At 41.7% G+C, this 18,267-nt stretch overlaps 1 protein-coding gene across 9 annotated transcripts in view; it reads right to left on the bottom strand.

Moving 5' to 3' along the window:
* SLC22A15 (solute carrier family 22 member 15) overlaps window positions 1-18,267 on the bottom strand; it is a 177,311-nt gene that overhangs the window by 59,494 nt on the left and 99,550 nt on the right. For all 9 annotated transcript variants that reach the window (XR_013828315.1, XR_013828316.1, XR_013828317.1 and 6 more), the window contains exons 3-6: window positions 17,195-17,327; window positions 16,393-16,557; window positions 9,912-10,041; window positions 4,497-4,712 (exon numbers count right to left, since the gene is read on the bottom strand). Coding sequence is in view for 5 of the 9 variants with exons in the window: in XM_079921422.1 (XP_079777548.1) it covers window positions 4,497-4,712; window positions 9,912-10,041; window positions 16,393-16,557; window positions 17,195-17,327 (644 nt within the window). In the remaining 4 variants the exon portion in view is untranslated. The remainder of the gene's footprint in view (window positions 1-4,496; window positions 4,713-9,911; window positions 10,042-16,392; window positions 16,558-17,194; window positions 17,328-18,267) is intronic.

Below are 18,267 nucleotides of genomic sequence, written 5' to 3'. Positions count from 1 at the left end.
GGTGTGGCCAGCTCCTGACAGAGGAGACATCGCTTGTGCTTTCGTCACACTTTTCTGCATTTAAATGAAGACAGTGACTCTATTCTTACTGTATTTAATTCAACAACTTATAGAACACTTGCCCTAGGCAATTGTGATATTATCGAAATGACTCTAGAATAAAGAACTCCCAGAGAGAAAGCCAACAGAGGATGGTGCTGAGAACAGATGCTGATTAGTGCCTGGGTTACCAGCGGGTGGCCTGCAGGCCAGGGTGACAGGGACTCTAACCCCTGACCAGGTTCTCAACCCCTCCTGGCACTCAGCAAGTGCATATGCTATAGACGCCCAGAACAGGAAAGAGAGGACGAGGGCCATGGTAGAGGCAGGCTCCTCTAGGATGATCCAAGCCCTGCATCTATTTCTGTACGCCACCGCCGAAACACTGAGGGGGCGCCTCCTAGGAGGCAGGCATTGTGCCAGGCACAGAGCCCACGTCCCGCAGCCCAGGAGCTACGCTGGAGCAAGGGCCATCCGGAATAATAGGAACTTCTTCCAGAGTGAAGGGACTACAGTAGCCCCTGCTTATCCGCTGGGGATACGTTCCAAGACTCCCAGTGGATGCCTGAAACCTCAGATAGTACCGAACCCGATATATACTATGTTTTTTCCTAGCCATACACCTATGATAAGGTTTAATTTATAAATTAGGCCCAGTAAGAGAACATCCGAATTGCTGGCATGACTACTCTCGTGCTTTGGGGCCATTATTAAGTAAAATAAGAGTGACTTGAACACAAGCACTGCCATACCGGATAGTCGATCTGATAAGAAAGACTGTGACTAAGTGGCTAATGGGCAGGATATGCTGGACAAAGGGATGATTCAGGTCCCACGTGGGATGCAGTGGGAGGGTGCGAGATTTCATCACGCTACTCAGAATGACCTGCAATTTAAAACTTATGAGTTGTTTCTTTCTGGAATTTTCCGTGTAATATTTTCAGACTGCAATTGACCTTGGGTAACTGAAACCACAGAAAGAAAGCAAAACCTTTTGTGCCTAGGAAATTGCAGTATTAAAAATAAAACAAACTAGAACGAAAATAAACCCTGACTAGGCTTTGTTAATATACAAATACATTTTGTAAACCATAAATTTTTTAAATTAATTTTTATTGCAGTACAGTTGCTTTACAATGTTATATTAGTTTCTGCTGTACAGCAAAGGGAATCAACTATACATATACATATATCCCCTCTTATTTGGATTTCCTTCCCATTTAGGTCACCACAGAGCATTGAGTAGAGTTCCCCGTTCTATACAGTAGGTTCTCATCAATTATCTATTTTATACATAGATCAATAGTGTATATATGCCAATCCCAATCTCCCAATTCATCCCACACCCCCTCCTTTTCCCCCTTTGTAAACCATAAATTTCTATACAAATAGTAAAAGACCTGGGCTTCGGAAGTTCATTAGTTTTTATGTTTTTACAATTCATTTTGACAAGTGTTTATTATGAGGAAATTCCCATTTGCTTCTCTTTTCCTTAGAAAAAGTCCAACGAGCTGCAGCTATGATGAGACCAACAGGAAAGGGAAAGCTTTCTTTCCGTCTCTGACAGAACAGCAAAATGGGCCAAATGCTCTGGGCTAGTAAGAATGGACCACAGGAACCAAGGAGAGGGATGGGGAGGGACGACGGACTCCTGGAGCTGGCCTGCTTAGTGACTCATCCCTCTCTGGCAAATTAGCCCAGGCAGCAGTTACTTCCCATTACTTCTTCCTGGGTGGAGCTGTCATTCATACGCTGAGGATGATGAGCAGAGTCATAGCTGGGACGTCACGGGTAACGATGCAAGGTGACACTGAATTTTCTGTTTTCCCTGTCCCCGAGCACTTTGCCTGTAAGCAGCAGGCTAGACAACTTAAAATATTTTCCTGAAATACTTAAAAAATCCTTTCCATCTGCAGTAGAGACCCCCCCCCCCCGCCTTACATAACGCTATTCCTAATGTGCTGTATGTGTTAGTGTGTATCTATTCTGCATTTAAAATAGAAATCCCAGTGAAGTATTCCAGCAATGGAAACACACATACATATTTAAACTAAGTTGTGAAGGTAGCAAGTAGGGCACAAATAAACAGAGCCAGTTCAAGACACTAGAGGAATTGAGTTACCAGCTGGTGGTGAGAGAAAATGGGGAGAACATGGGCAAGGAAGGCCTATGGTCTCAGACTCCGTTTGCAGATTTCTTTGCTGGTAGAGTTGGTCGTTGGGATGCATAATTACAGCTATTCAAATCATTTCAATCCTGTTTATGGGCCCCAAACAAAATTTAAAATGCTTGTGTAATATTTAGCAGTATATTTAGGGCATCAAAGAACTATTTAAAAAGGCACTACTGTGGGAAATAACCAAAGGAACAGATGTTAAGCACAGAGGTATAATTTTACTCCCCAGTTAAGGTTTTCTTCAATGACAGATCCACAGAAAAGATTTTAGAATTTTATAGCATCTTCAAAAAGAACGGCAGTATGTGGAATGACACTGTCTCAGTTATCATGTATTTTAACATTCTGAGCCCGGGGGAAGAAGTTTATTTGAGAACAGCTCCTTTGGCCGTGTAAGACATAAAATAAACATAAACATTCTCCCTAGCTCTAAGTCTAGTTTGTTTTTCTGTCTGTCTGTTTTTTATCCCCTGAAGGCCAGAACCCCAAAGTTAACATTCCTGGAAAAAACAAAAACTTAAAAACAAGAAGTAAATAATCCCTAAGAAAGTAGATACTTCCTTCAAGGCAGAGGGTTTGACTGTCTACTTGACATGCAAATGCAGTTTTATGGAGCCTTAAGTACCTGAACATACTTTGTAAGGATTTCCTTAGTAGCTCCTACGCTGTATTGTCAGGTTTGGCTTTAAAAAAACATGAAATAATGCCATTTGCAGCAACATGGATGGACCTAGAGATTGTCATACTGAGTGAAGTGAGTCAGACAGAGAAAGATAAATATATGATGTCGTTTATATGTGGAATCTAAAACAAAAGGGTACAAATGAACTTATCTACAAAACAGAAAAACAGTTACAAATATGGAAAATAAACTTACGGTTACTGGGGGCAAGGCGGGGAGAGGGATAAATTGGAGATTGTTATTGACACATACACATTACTATATATAAAACAGATAACTAATAAGGACCTAACTGTATAGCACAGGGAACTCTACTCAATACTCTGTAATGGCCTATATGGGAAAAAAATCTAAAAAAGAGTGGATATATGTATACGTATGACTGGTTCACTTTGCTGTACACCTGAAATTAACACAACATTGTAGATCAACTATACTCCAATAAAAATTTTAAATAAATAAATAAAGGCTCCCTTAATCTCCATGCCTCCGAACTTGTGTCCTTCATTCAACATTTCTTATGCATCTGTGATATTCCAGCACTAGGCTGGCTCAGTGGGGACAGTGGCAGCTGATGTGACCTGGCCCCTAATCATACAGGTGGTAGCCAGGGTTTGGTCGAGTGGGAAAAGAGAATCAAGATATAGAAAACTATCTTGGCAGCTTCTTATTCTCAATATACTGTTCCTTTTAGCTTTATATATACAATTAATTTGATATAAAATGACTCTCCTCTTTTCCCAAGTGAAAAATATAGGATTCTATGCAGGCTTCTTGCCAAATACAGGCAAACCATAGCACAACAGTCCTCTAGGCCAGTAAATATGATGTTCGTGTCCAATCCTGGACCAAGTTACATTTACGGCACTTTAACAGAATGAATAATATTAAAACCTATGGTACTCCACAAATTCTATGTATGAACCATCCATTGCTCCCCTTTCCACAATTTAATTCTTTAAACGGCACAATCTTGAACCATTCAGTGCGATTTACATTAATGCAGAGAACATTTTGAGGGCAGGTCAGAATTAGCCAAACTAGAAACTCAGGTTCAGAGAGGACTAATCCGTTCATTCACTGACTTGCACATGTGGCTTTGAGGCTGTCACCTCACACTCCAAGGATCTCATTCCCTCGAGGCAAACGTTCAGCCCACCTGTTGACTGAGTGAGTGGGGTTGCCATTAGAACGTGCTATCTAAGTGCCTGAGGCCAAAACCAAGGGGAGGTGCCTCCAAGTCCCCCTTAGAAAGTCTTCTGTCTCTGGTGTGCTTCCTTGCTTTCTTTTTTTTGGAGTGAGGAAGGGGGACCTAAAAATTTACATTAAATACCTCATAAGCAAAGATGTGCTCTGACACCTACTTCTACAAGTTCAGTAAACCTGCCGCCAGGCACCATCATTTCCTCCTTGAAGGGGAGGATGCTGAGAAAGCACAGGTGAGCACAACACCTAAGCTGGGGGATGGGGGGAGGCTTATTTCTCTGAAAACAACTTCAGGCTGAACAAAAGAGTGAAATTTTCTGTAACCCTGAAGAAATAACTGACTATCAATAACCTGAGCTGCAGGTCAACAGAAGAGCCCTTAGAGAGAATTACCAGATGAACATCAGGGTCAGAGTATGCCCCAAGAGGACCCGGTAGCGGAACAGGTCCAGGACACTTCCCGTCTCCCTGCAGCTCCTGTTGTCCGGGTGTGTTAGTGAGAAGGTACACTTGAGCTGGCGGTTCCTCTTGGCGATGAGGTGCAGCGCGGCTTCAGCCTCACGCAGTCGACCCTGGGAGTATAACCAACGAGGTGATTCAGGAATGAATCTGAAAGAGATGTCATCAAAGGCTGTATATTCGTATAGGTACAGGTGCACCAGAAGGAGACAAATCACCCACGCCGTACGTGGTCCCCAAACCACAACCAGATTCCACGTTAGGTCTAAAGCTTGACTCTCCCAATGACACGTGGAAGAGAGAGAGGGCTGCTGTCAACAGCTGCCATCATTAAATGATGGCCTCCTTTACGAATGGAAACCAAAAACACACTCCCAAAATTGCAGTAAAAAAGTAAACAGCATGCATTTACTTTTAGGTAAATGTTAATAGATGAATGGCAAGTTAAGTTTACAGTACTGAGTAATTCTTCAGAAAGCATGTGTCAGAGATATGGCTCTAAATCACAGCCAAGTGTTGTCAGAATAATACTGTAGAGTGGGTTTTTAAAGTTCTGAAAAAGCCTCACAAAGAAGATTAAAATCTCTCTTATCCATCAGAAAAGAATTTTTAAGTGTTTTCAACACAGTGATATGTTATTAAAAAGGTAGAGATTATTTTAAGGCTACACATAAAAATGAAAAAGGGTTTATCACATCTTAACTACTTTTGAGCTTTAAAGCTTTAAAATACTCCAATCAGGGGCTTCCCTGGTGGCGCAGTGGTTGAGAGTCCGCCTGCCGATGCAGGGGACACGGGTTCATGCCCTGGTCCGGGAAAATCCCACGTGCCACGGAGTGGCTGGGCCCGTGAGCCATGGCCACTGAGCCTGCGCGTCCGGAGCCTGTATTCCGCAATGGGAGAGGCCACAGCAGTGAGAGGCCCGCATACCGCAAAAAAAAAAGAATAAAAGTTTATTTTCTGGTTAACTACTCCAGTTCCAAAACAACAGTTACTTCTTACTATAGCTACAAAGTACTGAACATTTCTATTGCCACTGATACCTTTCAACAGTTTCAAGACTTAGATATTACGTATCTTTTCTCCTCTTCACAGTTCTGCATACTTTTAGAGGACTTTTCAAAAACCAAAGGGTGGCAGGAACATGGAAGCCTTGTTTACAAAACACAACATCAAGTACCTTTTGATCTAATCTGATATTATTTTCCTAAAATGAAACTTGCATGAATAATACTAAAAAAGTCTATTTAAGGTGCCTTTCAGAACTCCCCATGCCTTTCAGTAAGGATAGTGTTGGCAACAAACACAACAGGATTTGGAACTTCACGGACAGCCAGTTCATCAATAACCATTTACTGAACACTTTCATTTTGTATGGAGCAATGTAATAGGTGCTGAGAGGAAAGACACGGAAACAAAAAAGCAGGCATTTTCCCAGGAGTCCTGCTACTGGGGAGAGATTATTCATGTACAACATTTGGTTGTCAACAAAAGCAGGAACAAAGGCCTCTACAACATCCTGAAAAATTCTTTTATTTACTTTTTCATTGCTATCTGATGATTGTTACTAATACACAAGTGAATAATCAAGTAAAATATTGTTTTGTTGGATGTCTGCCGATCATCACTGGATCCACTGGCCCTGTCCACCAGCCCATATGTGAGGTACCTATGTAAGACTACCTGATCAAGTCTAAATACAAAAAAAAAGAATATAAGACTAGTGGCGTGAATAGAGAGAGTATACTTGGGATAGAAATATAAGTGAAATGCTAGAAAGTCTATGATAGTAAAAGTGAAAGCTGAGGAGCCCTAAGAGGAGTGAAAAAGGACCAACAAGGAAAGAGTCAAAATATAGGAAGTCATTATTATCTCTGAATAATTTAAGTCATTTTCCCCCTTCCTATTAAGCTTCTCTGTGTTTTCAGAATTGTTTATAGCAATAAAAATTACTTTTAAAACTATATAAATCATGTTTAACGATGATATTTGAGAGATATTCAGGTTTTGGAAATCTGACTCTGAGTTAATAAAACGATTTCTACTTGGGAAAGGGTTTATCTGGATTAGGTAAACTTAGGACCTGATATTTCTCCACATTTTGAGAAGCCTACAAGCTTCTCAGTAACGAAGCCTCACCTAGTTGGACAGATTTGGGAATATGAGTTCTAACACACGCTGACTGCACGTGCAAAACAGTAAGACATGTTTTTAAAAGAAGAAGCAGGCCCTTGAACATGCTGCCGGCTACATGGTGCTGTACTCACCTTCAGAAGCTACAGTGCTAATTTAACAATGAGGCCTCTGCTCGAAAATGTCCTGTGAATTTCTTTAAAGGTGGAAAACCTTTGTAAATTAAGGGGGCACTGGTTTCTAAAGTAAAACTATCCAAATTCAAGTACTGAGAAAATAAGGAATTTTTAAGCTAAGTCATAATGTCTCTAGTAAAACAAACAAGGTATGTCTCTAAAATAACATGACTTTTTCTGATGTTGCTGATGGCTAACGCAGGCTAATTCCAAAGGCTTTTCGTGCCAACATCTGCCCAATGGATACGAGGCGTCTCCTGTGTGGAGGAAGGCCCAGAGCTCTGGAGCTGGGGGAAATGCAGCTGAGCAAAGAGCCTGTGCTATCAGAGAGCTCCTGCTTTATAAAGAGGACAGGCTCTGGGTGAGGCAGAGATAAGGGGCCACTTGAAGGGTGCCAGTTTAGTGCTGCAGAATTAAGAAAAGAAAGCGAATGACTGGAGGTCTGACCTGGAAAAGTGCGGAGGGGGTGGCATTTGAGCAAACTGGGAACGCTATTAACTAATAAAGAAGAGAGATGGGGAGGAGGGCGTTGAAGCAGCCGGCAAAAGCACTGAGTAGGACACACGGAGGCCGACAAGCCTAAGCTGTAAACTGGAACAGAGAGCAGCTTAGTGCGCCTGGAGCAGCGTGTGTGAGGTGGGGTGGGAGGGAAACTGGAGGCCGGCCGCAGCAAGCCTTACTTTCTAGGCCTAATGGAACACACATACATTGTGATTTCACATGCTCTTTTCTCTGCTTTCTGTTTTTCATGACCTGAATTAATTTCCCAGCGAGTCAATGTCCCCACCTAGCACCAAGCAGTAACAGACAGACGACACATTCTGAAAATGAAAAGTGGAATGGCTCGGATCATCCAGTGAAGTCACTCTGCTACTGAAGGAGAGATGAAAGCCAGCCTGATTAAGAAGTATGCGACTTACTAAATATTTAAAAAGAAAATTCGTGGGAACACTCTTTTTTTTTTTTTTTTGCGGTATGCGGGCCTCTCACTGTTGTGGCCTCTCCCATTGTGGAGCACAGGCCCCAGACGCGCAGGCTCAGCGGCCATGGCTCACGGGCCCAGCCGCTCCGCGGCATGTGGGATCTTCCTGGACCGGGGCACGAACCCGCATCCCCTGCATCGGCAGGCAGACTCTCAACCACTGCGCCACCAGGGAAGCCCTGTGGGAACCCTCTTGCACTGCTGGTGGGAATGTGAATTGGTACAGCCACTATAGAGAACAGTATGGAGGTTCCTTAAAAAACTACAAATAGAACTACCATATGACCCAGTAATCCCACTACTGGGCATATACCCTGAGAAAACTATAATTCAGAAAGAGTCATGTACCAAAATGTTTATTGCAGCTCTATTTACAATAGCCCGGAGATGGAAACAACCTAAGTGTCCATCATCGGATGAATGGATAAAGAAGATGTGGCACATACATACAATGGACTATTACTCAGCCATAAAAAGAAATGAAATTGAGCTATTTGTAATGAGGTGGATGGACCTAGAGTCTGTCATACAGAGTGAAGTAAGTCAGAAAGAGAAAGACAAATACCGTATGCTAACACATATATATGGAATTTAAGAAAAAAAAAAAAAGGTCATGAAGAACCTAGGGGTAAGACGGGAATAAAGACACAGACCTAGAGAATGGCCTTGAGGATATGGGGAGGGGGAAGGGTAAGCTGTGACAAAGTGAGAGAGTGGCATGGACATATATACACTACCATATGTAAAATAGATAGCTAGTGGGAAGCAGCCGCATAGCACAGGGAGATCAGCTCAGTGCTCTGTGACCACCTCGAGGGGTGGGATAGGGAGGGTGGGAGGGAGGGAGACGCAAGAGGGAAGAGATATGGGAACATATGTATATGTATGACTGATTCACTTTGTTATAAAGCAGAAACTAACACACCATTGTAAAGCAATTATACTCCAATAAAGATGTTAAAAAAAAAGAAAATTCGTTGATCTACTGATATTTATATGAATGCTTATTAATTCAAGGAACTATACTAGGAACCCATTTATTCCAAAAATTTACAATACACAAGCTAATAAAATATGGTTAATTTTCCTTTCTAATAAAATTATGTCACTCTATTTCACATAACTAAATTCATTTCATAAATTTTGCCTTTCTAAATATACATTAACTATTTCTACTATATTCATTTTTGTACTTAACAATCCTCTTACTTTCAAAGAGAGAATGAAAACAGATTTCAGGCCAATTCCCACCAAATCTCAGTTAGTAGAACTTGAATAAAGGATTACTATATCAAATCGCTATCTGAGTGAAAATTCTACGGGTATCTCTCACTTCACAGAAGACAGGTGGTACCATTGGCTGAAAACTGTATTTATCTCAAGATTTTAATGATTAAAATTAGAGGTCTGATACCTGAGGGGAGAAAACCTTTCAGAAGCACAATAAAACTTCTGGTGAAATAGGCCTAAGTTGGTGGCTCATCTTACAGCCTTTAGAGGACCATGGTGTGATACTCTGGATGAGTTTTTTGTAGAACCCTGCCCTGACCAGGGCATCAACCTTTTACTGCTTTGAGTCCATGCACTCTAAGGATTTCTCCCATATCTGAGTATCTTCCCATGTCCACATGAAGAGGCCCTGAAATTATACTCATCCGTGGGATGAAGAGGTGTCACTATATATTCAATATGCACAGATTGTTCTATAATATCATACCTCAGTCGCACCCCTAGCACGTGATCTGACCAAGCCTGAAGATCTTTCAGCTTGAAGCATTAGGTTAAAAAAGAAATTGGTACCCTCCATTGGCAATATGAAGGTTAAAATGCACTCTACTGAGAGGTTACTTTAAACAAGGGATACCTGCATTCTGAATTAATTAAGCATCTCTCTTCCCAGGAGCTGCCAAGCATTGGAGCGCTTGCGGAATTTAGTTCTTCACCAAAGTCAGTTCAGGCAAACTCCTGAAAGGGAATAACGCCGCTCATTGACCCACATCCTCTTAAGACATTCCTTCTGCTTATTAAATTAAAAGTCTAAGAGGAAAAACTACTTACAAAGATAAGAGAAAGACCACTGTTCCCTGCAGGTTAACCAGAATGGCTAGGGTTCTCCAGGAGCGGATGAAGTATCCCAACAGGGCATACTGGGCGATGCCGACTGCGAAGAAGAGGCCACCGATCGACCCTAATTCAGGAAAAGAGACCTGTTACTGGGGAAAGGACCATCTGCAGCCCCATTTCCAACCCAGGTCACGGAGTCAATCCCTTCCTTGTGAGATGTCAGCAGAAAGAAAAACCTACGCAAATATGCAGGATCAGATGATAAAACTAGAAGAGAGGCCAGGAAATTAGTGGAAAAGAAGGAAGGACAGATGAAAAATACAAACCACACGTGGTCAAGATGAATTTTAAGGGCCTGCCCAAGTGCTTTCTGCATTGATGTTGTACTGACATCCACCTGAACTTGTGGCTGAGGCTTGGAAATATTGTTTGCTACGTGGTGGGAAGGTTTTTAGGGCATGAGACTATGAAAATGCTGGGACTGCATCTTTATCACAGGGGCTGTCCCTGAAATCCCTATCTTAAATCACAACCTACTCTCCCCAGTTCTCCCTATTGTCCTTCTCCACTTAATTTATCACCATCATATATATCACCATCAGTTATATTTGTTTCTTGTCTGTCTATCCCAAGTAGAATATAAGTTCTATGAAGCATGAAGTTTTGTCAGCACACTGACAGAAAAAACATCATCTATGGGGTTGTTACGGATCCTATGGTTTTTGAAATAAATGCTGAATGGGTACAAACCCACTGCCTTGCCCAATATACTGGCAAATTCTATACCTCTGACATACTTTCTGTACCTGTTACTATTAGTAGTAGTTAAATCTATCGCTATTTATTTATATCATAGCTACTATTTATCGAGTACTAAGCCTTATCCATACATTGTCCTATAATGCAGGTACCATTATTAGCCATACACAGCCATATAGCTCAGAGAAGTTAGGTGCCACTGCCTAAAGACACAGGGCTGTGTGTGGCCCAGACAAGAGGCGTTGTCCCCTGGTCTGTCTGACTGGAGAGCCTGCACTCTGTACCGTTCCCCTCCCCGTCACCACCCTTCTGGGGAACGGCAGGCTCCTGTGGGCATCCCACAGCAATAGGACTTGTTACAAGAACTTTCTACAACAATCCTGTAAGACAAATGTTTCTCTTATTCTTGTCCGTAGATTATTAACCTATAACAAAAACAATGCCTTGTATGCTGTCTGCCCTGGTGAGGAAAAGGGGGACGCAGAAGGGAAAGCTGCTGTGACAGCGAGTTCAGTGTGCTCAGAAAACCAGTCAGAGCATGTGGTCCACTAAGTAAGGGAATGCGGACTTCCATTCCCTGTGATTTCCCTGGAAACTTAAGATAATCAATAGCTATTACAGGTTCATTACAGTGCACCGAATAGCACCCGGTTTCCAAGAACAAGGCTTTCTGTCATTGCTCAGAACAGTCCTGAGTACTCAGTGCCCACTGACAACAATGTAGGCAAAAAGTCCAGAGACCACAGGATGGGACCACTTCAGAGGGACCAAGTTCAGACCCCAGTTCTGCCACATGCTGCTGTGTGACTTTAGGCAACTCACTAAATGTCTCTGAGCCTCAGTTTCCTTATCAAGAGAAATAATAATATCTACTCCAAAGGGTAGTTATTGGTTTCAAATGAAACAATGCATGTGGTACAAATGTGAGGACGTTATTATCGTCCTACTGTTAAAATGGGTATAGCCCCTTATATCTACTAACCTCCCCCCCAAAAGCCATCTGGAAGCCTCCTCTACCTAGCCTCCTCTATCGATAATTATAAAATACTGTCTACCTAGCACTCCTTTCTAATTCCAAGAACGCTTTCTCTTTTTCAGAGAGATGACCTCCCCATACTTTGCCCCTGTGGTTCAAGTCAGGGCTGCCAGTCATGGGCCTCTTGCTGGGACCATCAGAGCTCCTACCAAGGATTTTAAATACTGGACGTGGTGGTGAAACCTGAGAGCTGCTGGGCCCCATCCCTGACTGAGCAGAGGAAGCTTCTCAGAGATGATGGGAAACAGAAATGAGATGCATCTGACTTCCGGGTTCCAGGTATCACAAGGGCCTGGCTCTTCTGTGGTTTGGTTGTGTTAACCAAATGATTTCCCTTTATACCTAAGCTCATCACAGTTGAAACTCTGTCTCAGAAAGACCTGGGATCAACTGGATATAATGGATGGGAGGAAATGATTCAAAGGTTCTAGTTTAATGGCTTTAAATAAAAAGATTACATTACTATAGAGAGAGGTCCCAGAAGAGGATGGAGATTTTAGGTAAAAGAAAGCAACATGTTTAATTTGAGGTGCCAAGAGACATTCGTATCTAATATCCAGCAAGAAGCTGCACATGTATGCCCCGAAATGACAACAGGGATAAGGTGAGGATACAGGTGTGGTAAGGCTCTAGGTCATTTGGTTAAAAAATTTAATTAGAAAAAAAAGAACACTTCAAATCACCACTTTTGCACATTGTAATTCTGGAGAACCATAGGTGGTTGTGTAACTGTTTATGGGCGTTTGGGTATTTATGCCTATTTTTCAGATTTCTTTTCTGTTTATTTTAAATTAATTTCATGTCTGCTATTCCCACTCAGTTCGCACTAGTAAAAGCCAAATTTCAGCAGGTTAGAAAATCGTGTATAGTGATGACTTCGTTTTTGTAAATGTCTCCAGTGATCCCTCCAGTTTTCAAGCACAAGCCATGAAGTCCCCTTGATTCCTCTTGGTCTTGCCTTTTATGCTGGTTCTTTAACAGGTCACGTTCCCACCAAATCCAGCTCAAACGCACCCTCTTTCCTCCTCCACTACTCCCACCTGGTCTAAGCTGCCTCTGGGTTGCATGGGGCCAACCACACCAGCCTCCTGAATGACCCCTCAATTTCTACTCTTGCTCCTCTATAATCCATTCTTCCCATGCCTACCAGAGTAATCTTTCTGTATACAAGATCCCATTGTTTCTCTCTTTAATTCATTCACTGGCTACTCACTGCACTGTGAGTGAAAAAAAAACCCCAAAATTCCTCATTTGGCCTATCATGGGCCCTATATCATTCTGCCCCTCCAATCTGATCTCATCCCAACCTCCCCATGCCTCTCCACACTGCATCTTTTCAGGTCCTCAGAGAAGCTCATTCCTACCTCAGGGCCTTGGTCCTTGCCATTCCATCTGACTGGAATGTTCTCTCAGAATCTCACATGCCTAGGTCTCCCTCATCATTCACATCTTTGATCAAACATCTACATCTCGGTTTTCTCTAACCATCTGTCCACTGCACTTACTGCCTAGTCTATTACCCTGTTTAATTTCTTCACTGCACTTAAAATTTTCTGAAATTACCTCATATTGGTTATGTCTCTCCTGATTAAAACATAAGCTCCATAAGAACAAGGACCTTCCCCCACCCTGGCCTGCCATGTTCACCCTTTTATCACAAGTGTCTATAAAGGCAGTGTCTGGTACATGGCAGGGTCTATTTAATAAATGAATGTTGTAGAACAGATATGCAAAGAAGAAGCTCTAGGACACACAGCAATATGTTTATAGTGGTGATGTTCACGTGGGTAGGACTATATGTATTATTTATATTTCACTTCTATATGCTCTTGATTTTTTTACAATGAACATCAATTCCTTTTGTTATAAGATATTTATATAAGAAAAATAAATAATAAATATATTAATATGACATTTTTCATAGCTTTAGTATTTTATTTTTTCTACTCAATAATTTTCAATCAATTATCCTCATTCTTGTTAAGCAATACACTGCAAATTGGTCAAAAATGGATGTTTTCAGTTTGTATTTATACTTTTTATATGTACTTTACATAGTATTTTATACATACTGCAAGTACTTGGTAATCAAGCACAATTTTTCAAAATCTTTTTTAACTGCTAAACAATTAGGCTACTTCCAACTAATCCCCTATTGCTAACCTTTTAGGTTTTTTTCTCAGTTTCTTGCAGTTCATGAGCGTATCTGAAGCCACTGGAGTGTATAAAATTGTGCTGGAGAGAAAACAGCTTAGAAAGAAAGGCCAAGGACAAAATTCTGGGGAAGACTCGGCTCATGGGAGAGGGACGAAGGAAGCTCCTCACAAGAGTTCCAGGGGCATCAGAATCTTCTGTCCTGGTGCAGGTCAAGTGCACTGGCCTTCAGGGAACTCTCTCAAGCTCCTTCTGAATTTCACATTGAACTTGGCAACCATCTGATACCACTGTTGCAGGTTTTTTTCCTTTCTCCCTTTTCCCTTCGCTATAGAAATTTTAATAGCCCCATCTTAACTCAGCTTCAAGGACAAGAATGGAAAGTAAATGCGCTTTAAGAGCCATCTTTTCACTGGCTTTAGGCCGAATGGCAAGGAAGCAAGAGACCAGGAGGTCTTTCTTTTTGCCCAAAATATGCAACAGGACAGGAATAGTCCTAGAGAATTGGGTAGGGTGGGGGCAGTATATGTGTTTTGTAAGAGAGCACCTTCTTCATGGAACAACTAGAGTCAAATGTGAACATTTTAATAGAGAAATGTGCTGGGTACATGAAAAATATGTACTCATGATGCTCTACATGAGCAAGATTTCAGTTTTCTAATTTTTTAATTATTTTTTTAAATAAATTTATTTATTTATTTTTGGCTGCACTGCGCCTTTGCTGCTGCCTGCGGGCTTTCTCTACTTGCAGCGAGCAGGGCTGCTCTTTGTTGGGTTGCGCGGGCGTCTCATTGCGGTGGTTTCTCTTGTTGCAAAGCAGGAGCTCTAGGTACACGGGCTTCAGTAGTTGTGGCTCACAGGTCCTAGAGCCCAGGCTCAGTAGTTGTGGTGCACAGGCTTAGTTGCTCTGTGGCATGTGGGATCTTCCCGGACCAGGGATTGAACCCATGTCCCCTGCATTGGCAGGCAGATTCTTAACTACTGCACCACCAGGGAAGTTCCTGAGCCAGATTTTAGACTCAGGAAAACCAAAACCCCAGGAGAGGGTGCCTTTGTGTCCTCCCCGGACAATGTGAGTGGTCGTGATCACCATCATTACTCATTTCTTGGGAAGTCCCAGCAAGTCTGAACCCACTACTTGAAAAAGTGACCTTAAAAGTCTCAATGCAAACTGAAGACTCAGAGGACATTTTCTCACTGATCCTGACTTAGGAGCTGGGCTAGGGAAAAAAGAAGCCCATCTCTAAAGGCTTTGAAAGCTGCTATAGATAAAGTGAGTCATAAAAAAGCACCACGTGTAAGAGACAGGCAGGAAGCCTGTCCTGCTAGGACGGAGCGGGTGTCTCTTGCTCCCCACCTTAATTCTAATTTGTCCAACCCTCTGTGTCCTTCAGCTTGGACAGCAGTTTGGTCGACATACAAACAGAGCAAAATTTATTTTATTTAGCTTTGTCTTCCAGCTCAATACATTAGCCCTCACCAACTTTGAAAACACCACCAAGCGAGAAAAAAATAGGCTAAGCAGACCAGTATTCGTATGAGGTGACCCACTGAAGATCTAAGAGGGGAGTACTCAGGGAACAGTGGGACAACATGAGCCTGGCGTCATCCTAGCCCTGTCAGTCACGAGCTGTGTGAAAATGGGCATATCACCCCTCCTTTCAGAGGTGAAGTGTCCTCACCTGTAAAATGAAGGTAGAAATTCTTAGCTTGTAGGCCCTGGGAATATGACAGATGAGTCAGATGCCTAGCATGGTACCTGGCACATAACAGATGCTCAGCAAATGGTAGCTGGCACGCTCTCATCCACATCCTCATGCAGGCAAGTTCCTACAGTCCCACAGTCAACTTGTTCCCGTATTAGTACAAGAACATCAATAGCACTCAGTAATTGTCAAATGAACGGAAAGCGAAACAAAGTTCTCACTGCAAACCTACAGTCCACAAAGTCGAGTCTTAGTGCAGTTGTTCTCCTAAGACATTATTTTAAGTCAAGGAGCTTTTAAAATCATTTATTTTACTATAGTGTAGTTCTTAAGAAGATGATGGGATAGTTAAAAATAATACAGAATATGGCCTCTATTTTGGAATTTAAACATCATTAAAGAAATACAAGAGTACTACTAACTTGAAGAGACCAGTAAAAATCAGAAAGGCCTATGCGACAAGGATTTAATACAATACAATACGAAGGCACTGAGAAAGGAGTTTCTAGTATTTCCTCTGCACTATTTTTCACTTTACCGGTAAAAAGCAGTTAACGAATGCCCTTAGGCAATCTGTGAGGATAGGGGCAAGGTCACCATCTGTGAGGCAGGCCCCATGGGAGACTATCTAGAGAGGAATACACATAAAATGACTAATGACTCGTTCAAGGTCATATAGAACAAACTCAGGAAAAAATCTAACAGCTGGATAGAGCACCTCAAGTCCGAGTGCATTTTTAGACTCGATGGTTGAACTGGTTCCTATCAAGTTGTCTGGAGCAGCTCCCCATCTCCATGTCTGCATGGATTGAAGCAGTACCTGCGAGTGCCCAGTAGGCGGTGCCCACACATTCGTTCAGCAGGACAAAGGCCACCAGCGACATCCCTCCATTCATCACGCCCACCAGGAAGCGAGTTACTGCAAAGAACTCATATGAGGGGGAAAACCCATTTGCGATAGCAAATAAGATGTCAAGAGCACAACCTAGAAAGAGAAGAACACTATTCAATAATGCATAGGCAAAACAGCATTTGATGAACGTAATGTATTATATTCATTAGTTTGTAAAGAAAAATCTTTGTGAATTTAAATTTTCTGAGCTATGTTATTTTTTTAAAACAGTTTCTCTTAAAGACTATCAAGAAAAACTGAGGTTTTCTTTGTTACAAGTTGATTTCTGTCATGCGCAGTTTTCAATTATTAACAATAATGCTGGAAACTGATAAATCTTAGCTCGTACTCAGCTTGTCAAGAGGACTATGCTGAGACCTACAGAGCTCATCTGAAATGAATCAGCACACAAGATACAAGGAAATGGATCCAGTAGACTGCCTCAATCTTTGTTCTCCTTAGAAACATGGCATGAATTAGAATCCAGGGATTGCAGAATTCACCACCACAAAAAGCTCACAGTGCAAATATCTGGCCTTCCTCGGGTATGCTGATCACTTTAAAATGCTTGGCCAGAATCAACTCAGCCTCTTGCCAGTGAAATAAAAATCAGTTCTGGGTCCACATGGCAATTCCCTGAGAACCTTAAGGAAATGGTCCCCTTATTATTTCCCTGGGAACCTTAGGGAAATAACTCCTCTTATTCAGTCCATGAACACTAAGAGATTACCTGTGAGATAGACTTTTTTCCTTCCGAACCGATCTGAGAGCTGACCAAATGAGATAACTCCCACAAACACACCACTGAAGAAAAAAGAGCTTGCTGCACTCACTTTGTAAGATCTGTTGGCAATTAAAAACCACTAGAGAAAGAAAAAAACAAAAGGCAGACACTTAGGTCACAGAAAAGATGGATGGATGGAGTTAGCTATTAAAAAAAACAAATGTACAACAGAAACTTGAATATTGGAACTTCGCCACTGCATTACCACTATTAACCGGAATTCAGCAGAACATCCATCCAGGACAACACCCAAGGAGATTCTGTCTTCAGGAACCCCAGAAATCATTATTATAAAGTGCTCCCACAATAGTCTATACACATCTTGTGCCAGCACTGAGCACAGTATGCAACAGCTAATTACTTACTCATCTGTTGGTCACGTCTTTGAACCTAAGTTCCTGTGTTTCTAGACAGGAGGAGCCGTATTCCATTAATTTCCATTTCTCTGACACCTAACGTTTTACACGACATATATGAGGCAAAAAATGAACGGTCCTTTTCTCCAATAAATTAATGGGTTTAAAATCTCTTGAGTACTTTCCTTGAAAAATTGAACATACAATTACCTTATGATCCAGTGATTCCACTTCAGAGTATATACACAAAAGAACTGAAAGCAGGGATTCACAGATTTTGTACACTAAGGTTCATAGCAGCATTAGTCACAATACCCAAAAGGTGTAAGGAACCCAAATGTCCATTCATTGATGAATGGATAAACAAAATGTGGTATATACATCAAATGGAATATTATACAGCCTTAAAAAGGAATGAAATTCTGGAAAGCTACAACATGAATGAACCTTGACCTTACACTAAGTGAAATAGCAGACAAAAAGGGAAAATAATTTATGATTCCAATTATGAGTGTGATATTGTAATTTACAGTAAGCAACATATATTTGGGTTTTATCCATTGTTCCTGGAACACAGCTCCTGAAATCCTCGTAATTTCCGATGTAAGAACCACAGGGATATCTTTTTTTAATAATATTTAGATTTTTTCCCAGGTCCTGGAA

This window comes from Stenella coeruleoalba (assembly GCF_951394435.1).
Source record: "Stenella coeruleoalba genome assembly, chromosome: 1".
In the NCBI taxonomy this organism is placed as follows: domain Eukaryota; kingdom Metazoa; phylum Chordata; class Mammalia; order Artiodactyla; family Delphinidae; genus Stenella; species Stenella coeruleoalba.
This window is presented reverse-complemented; position numbering and strand designations above follow the sequence as displayed.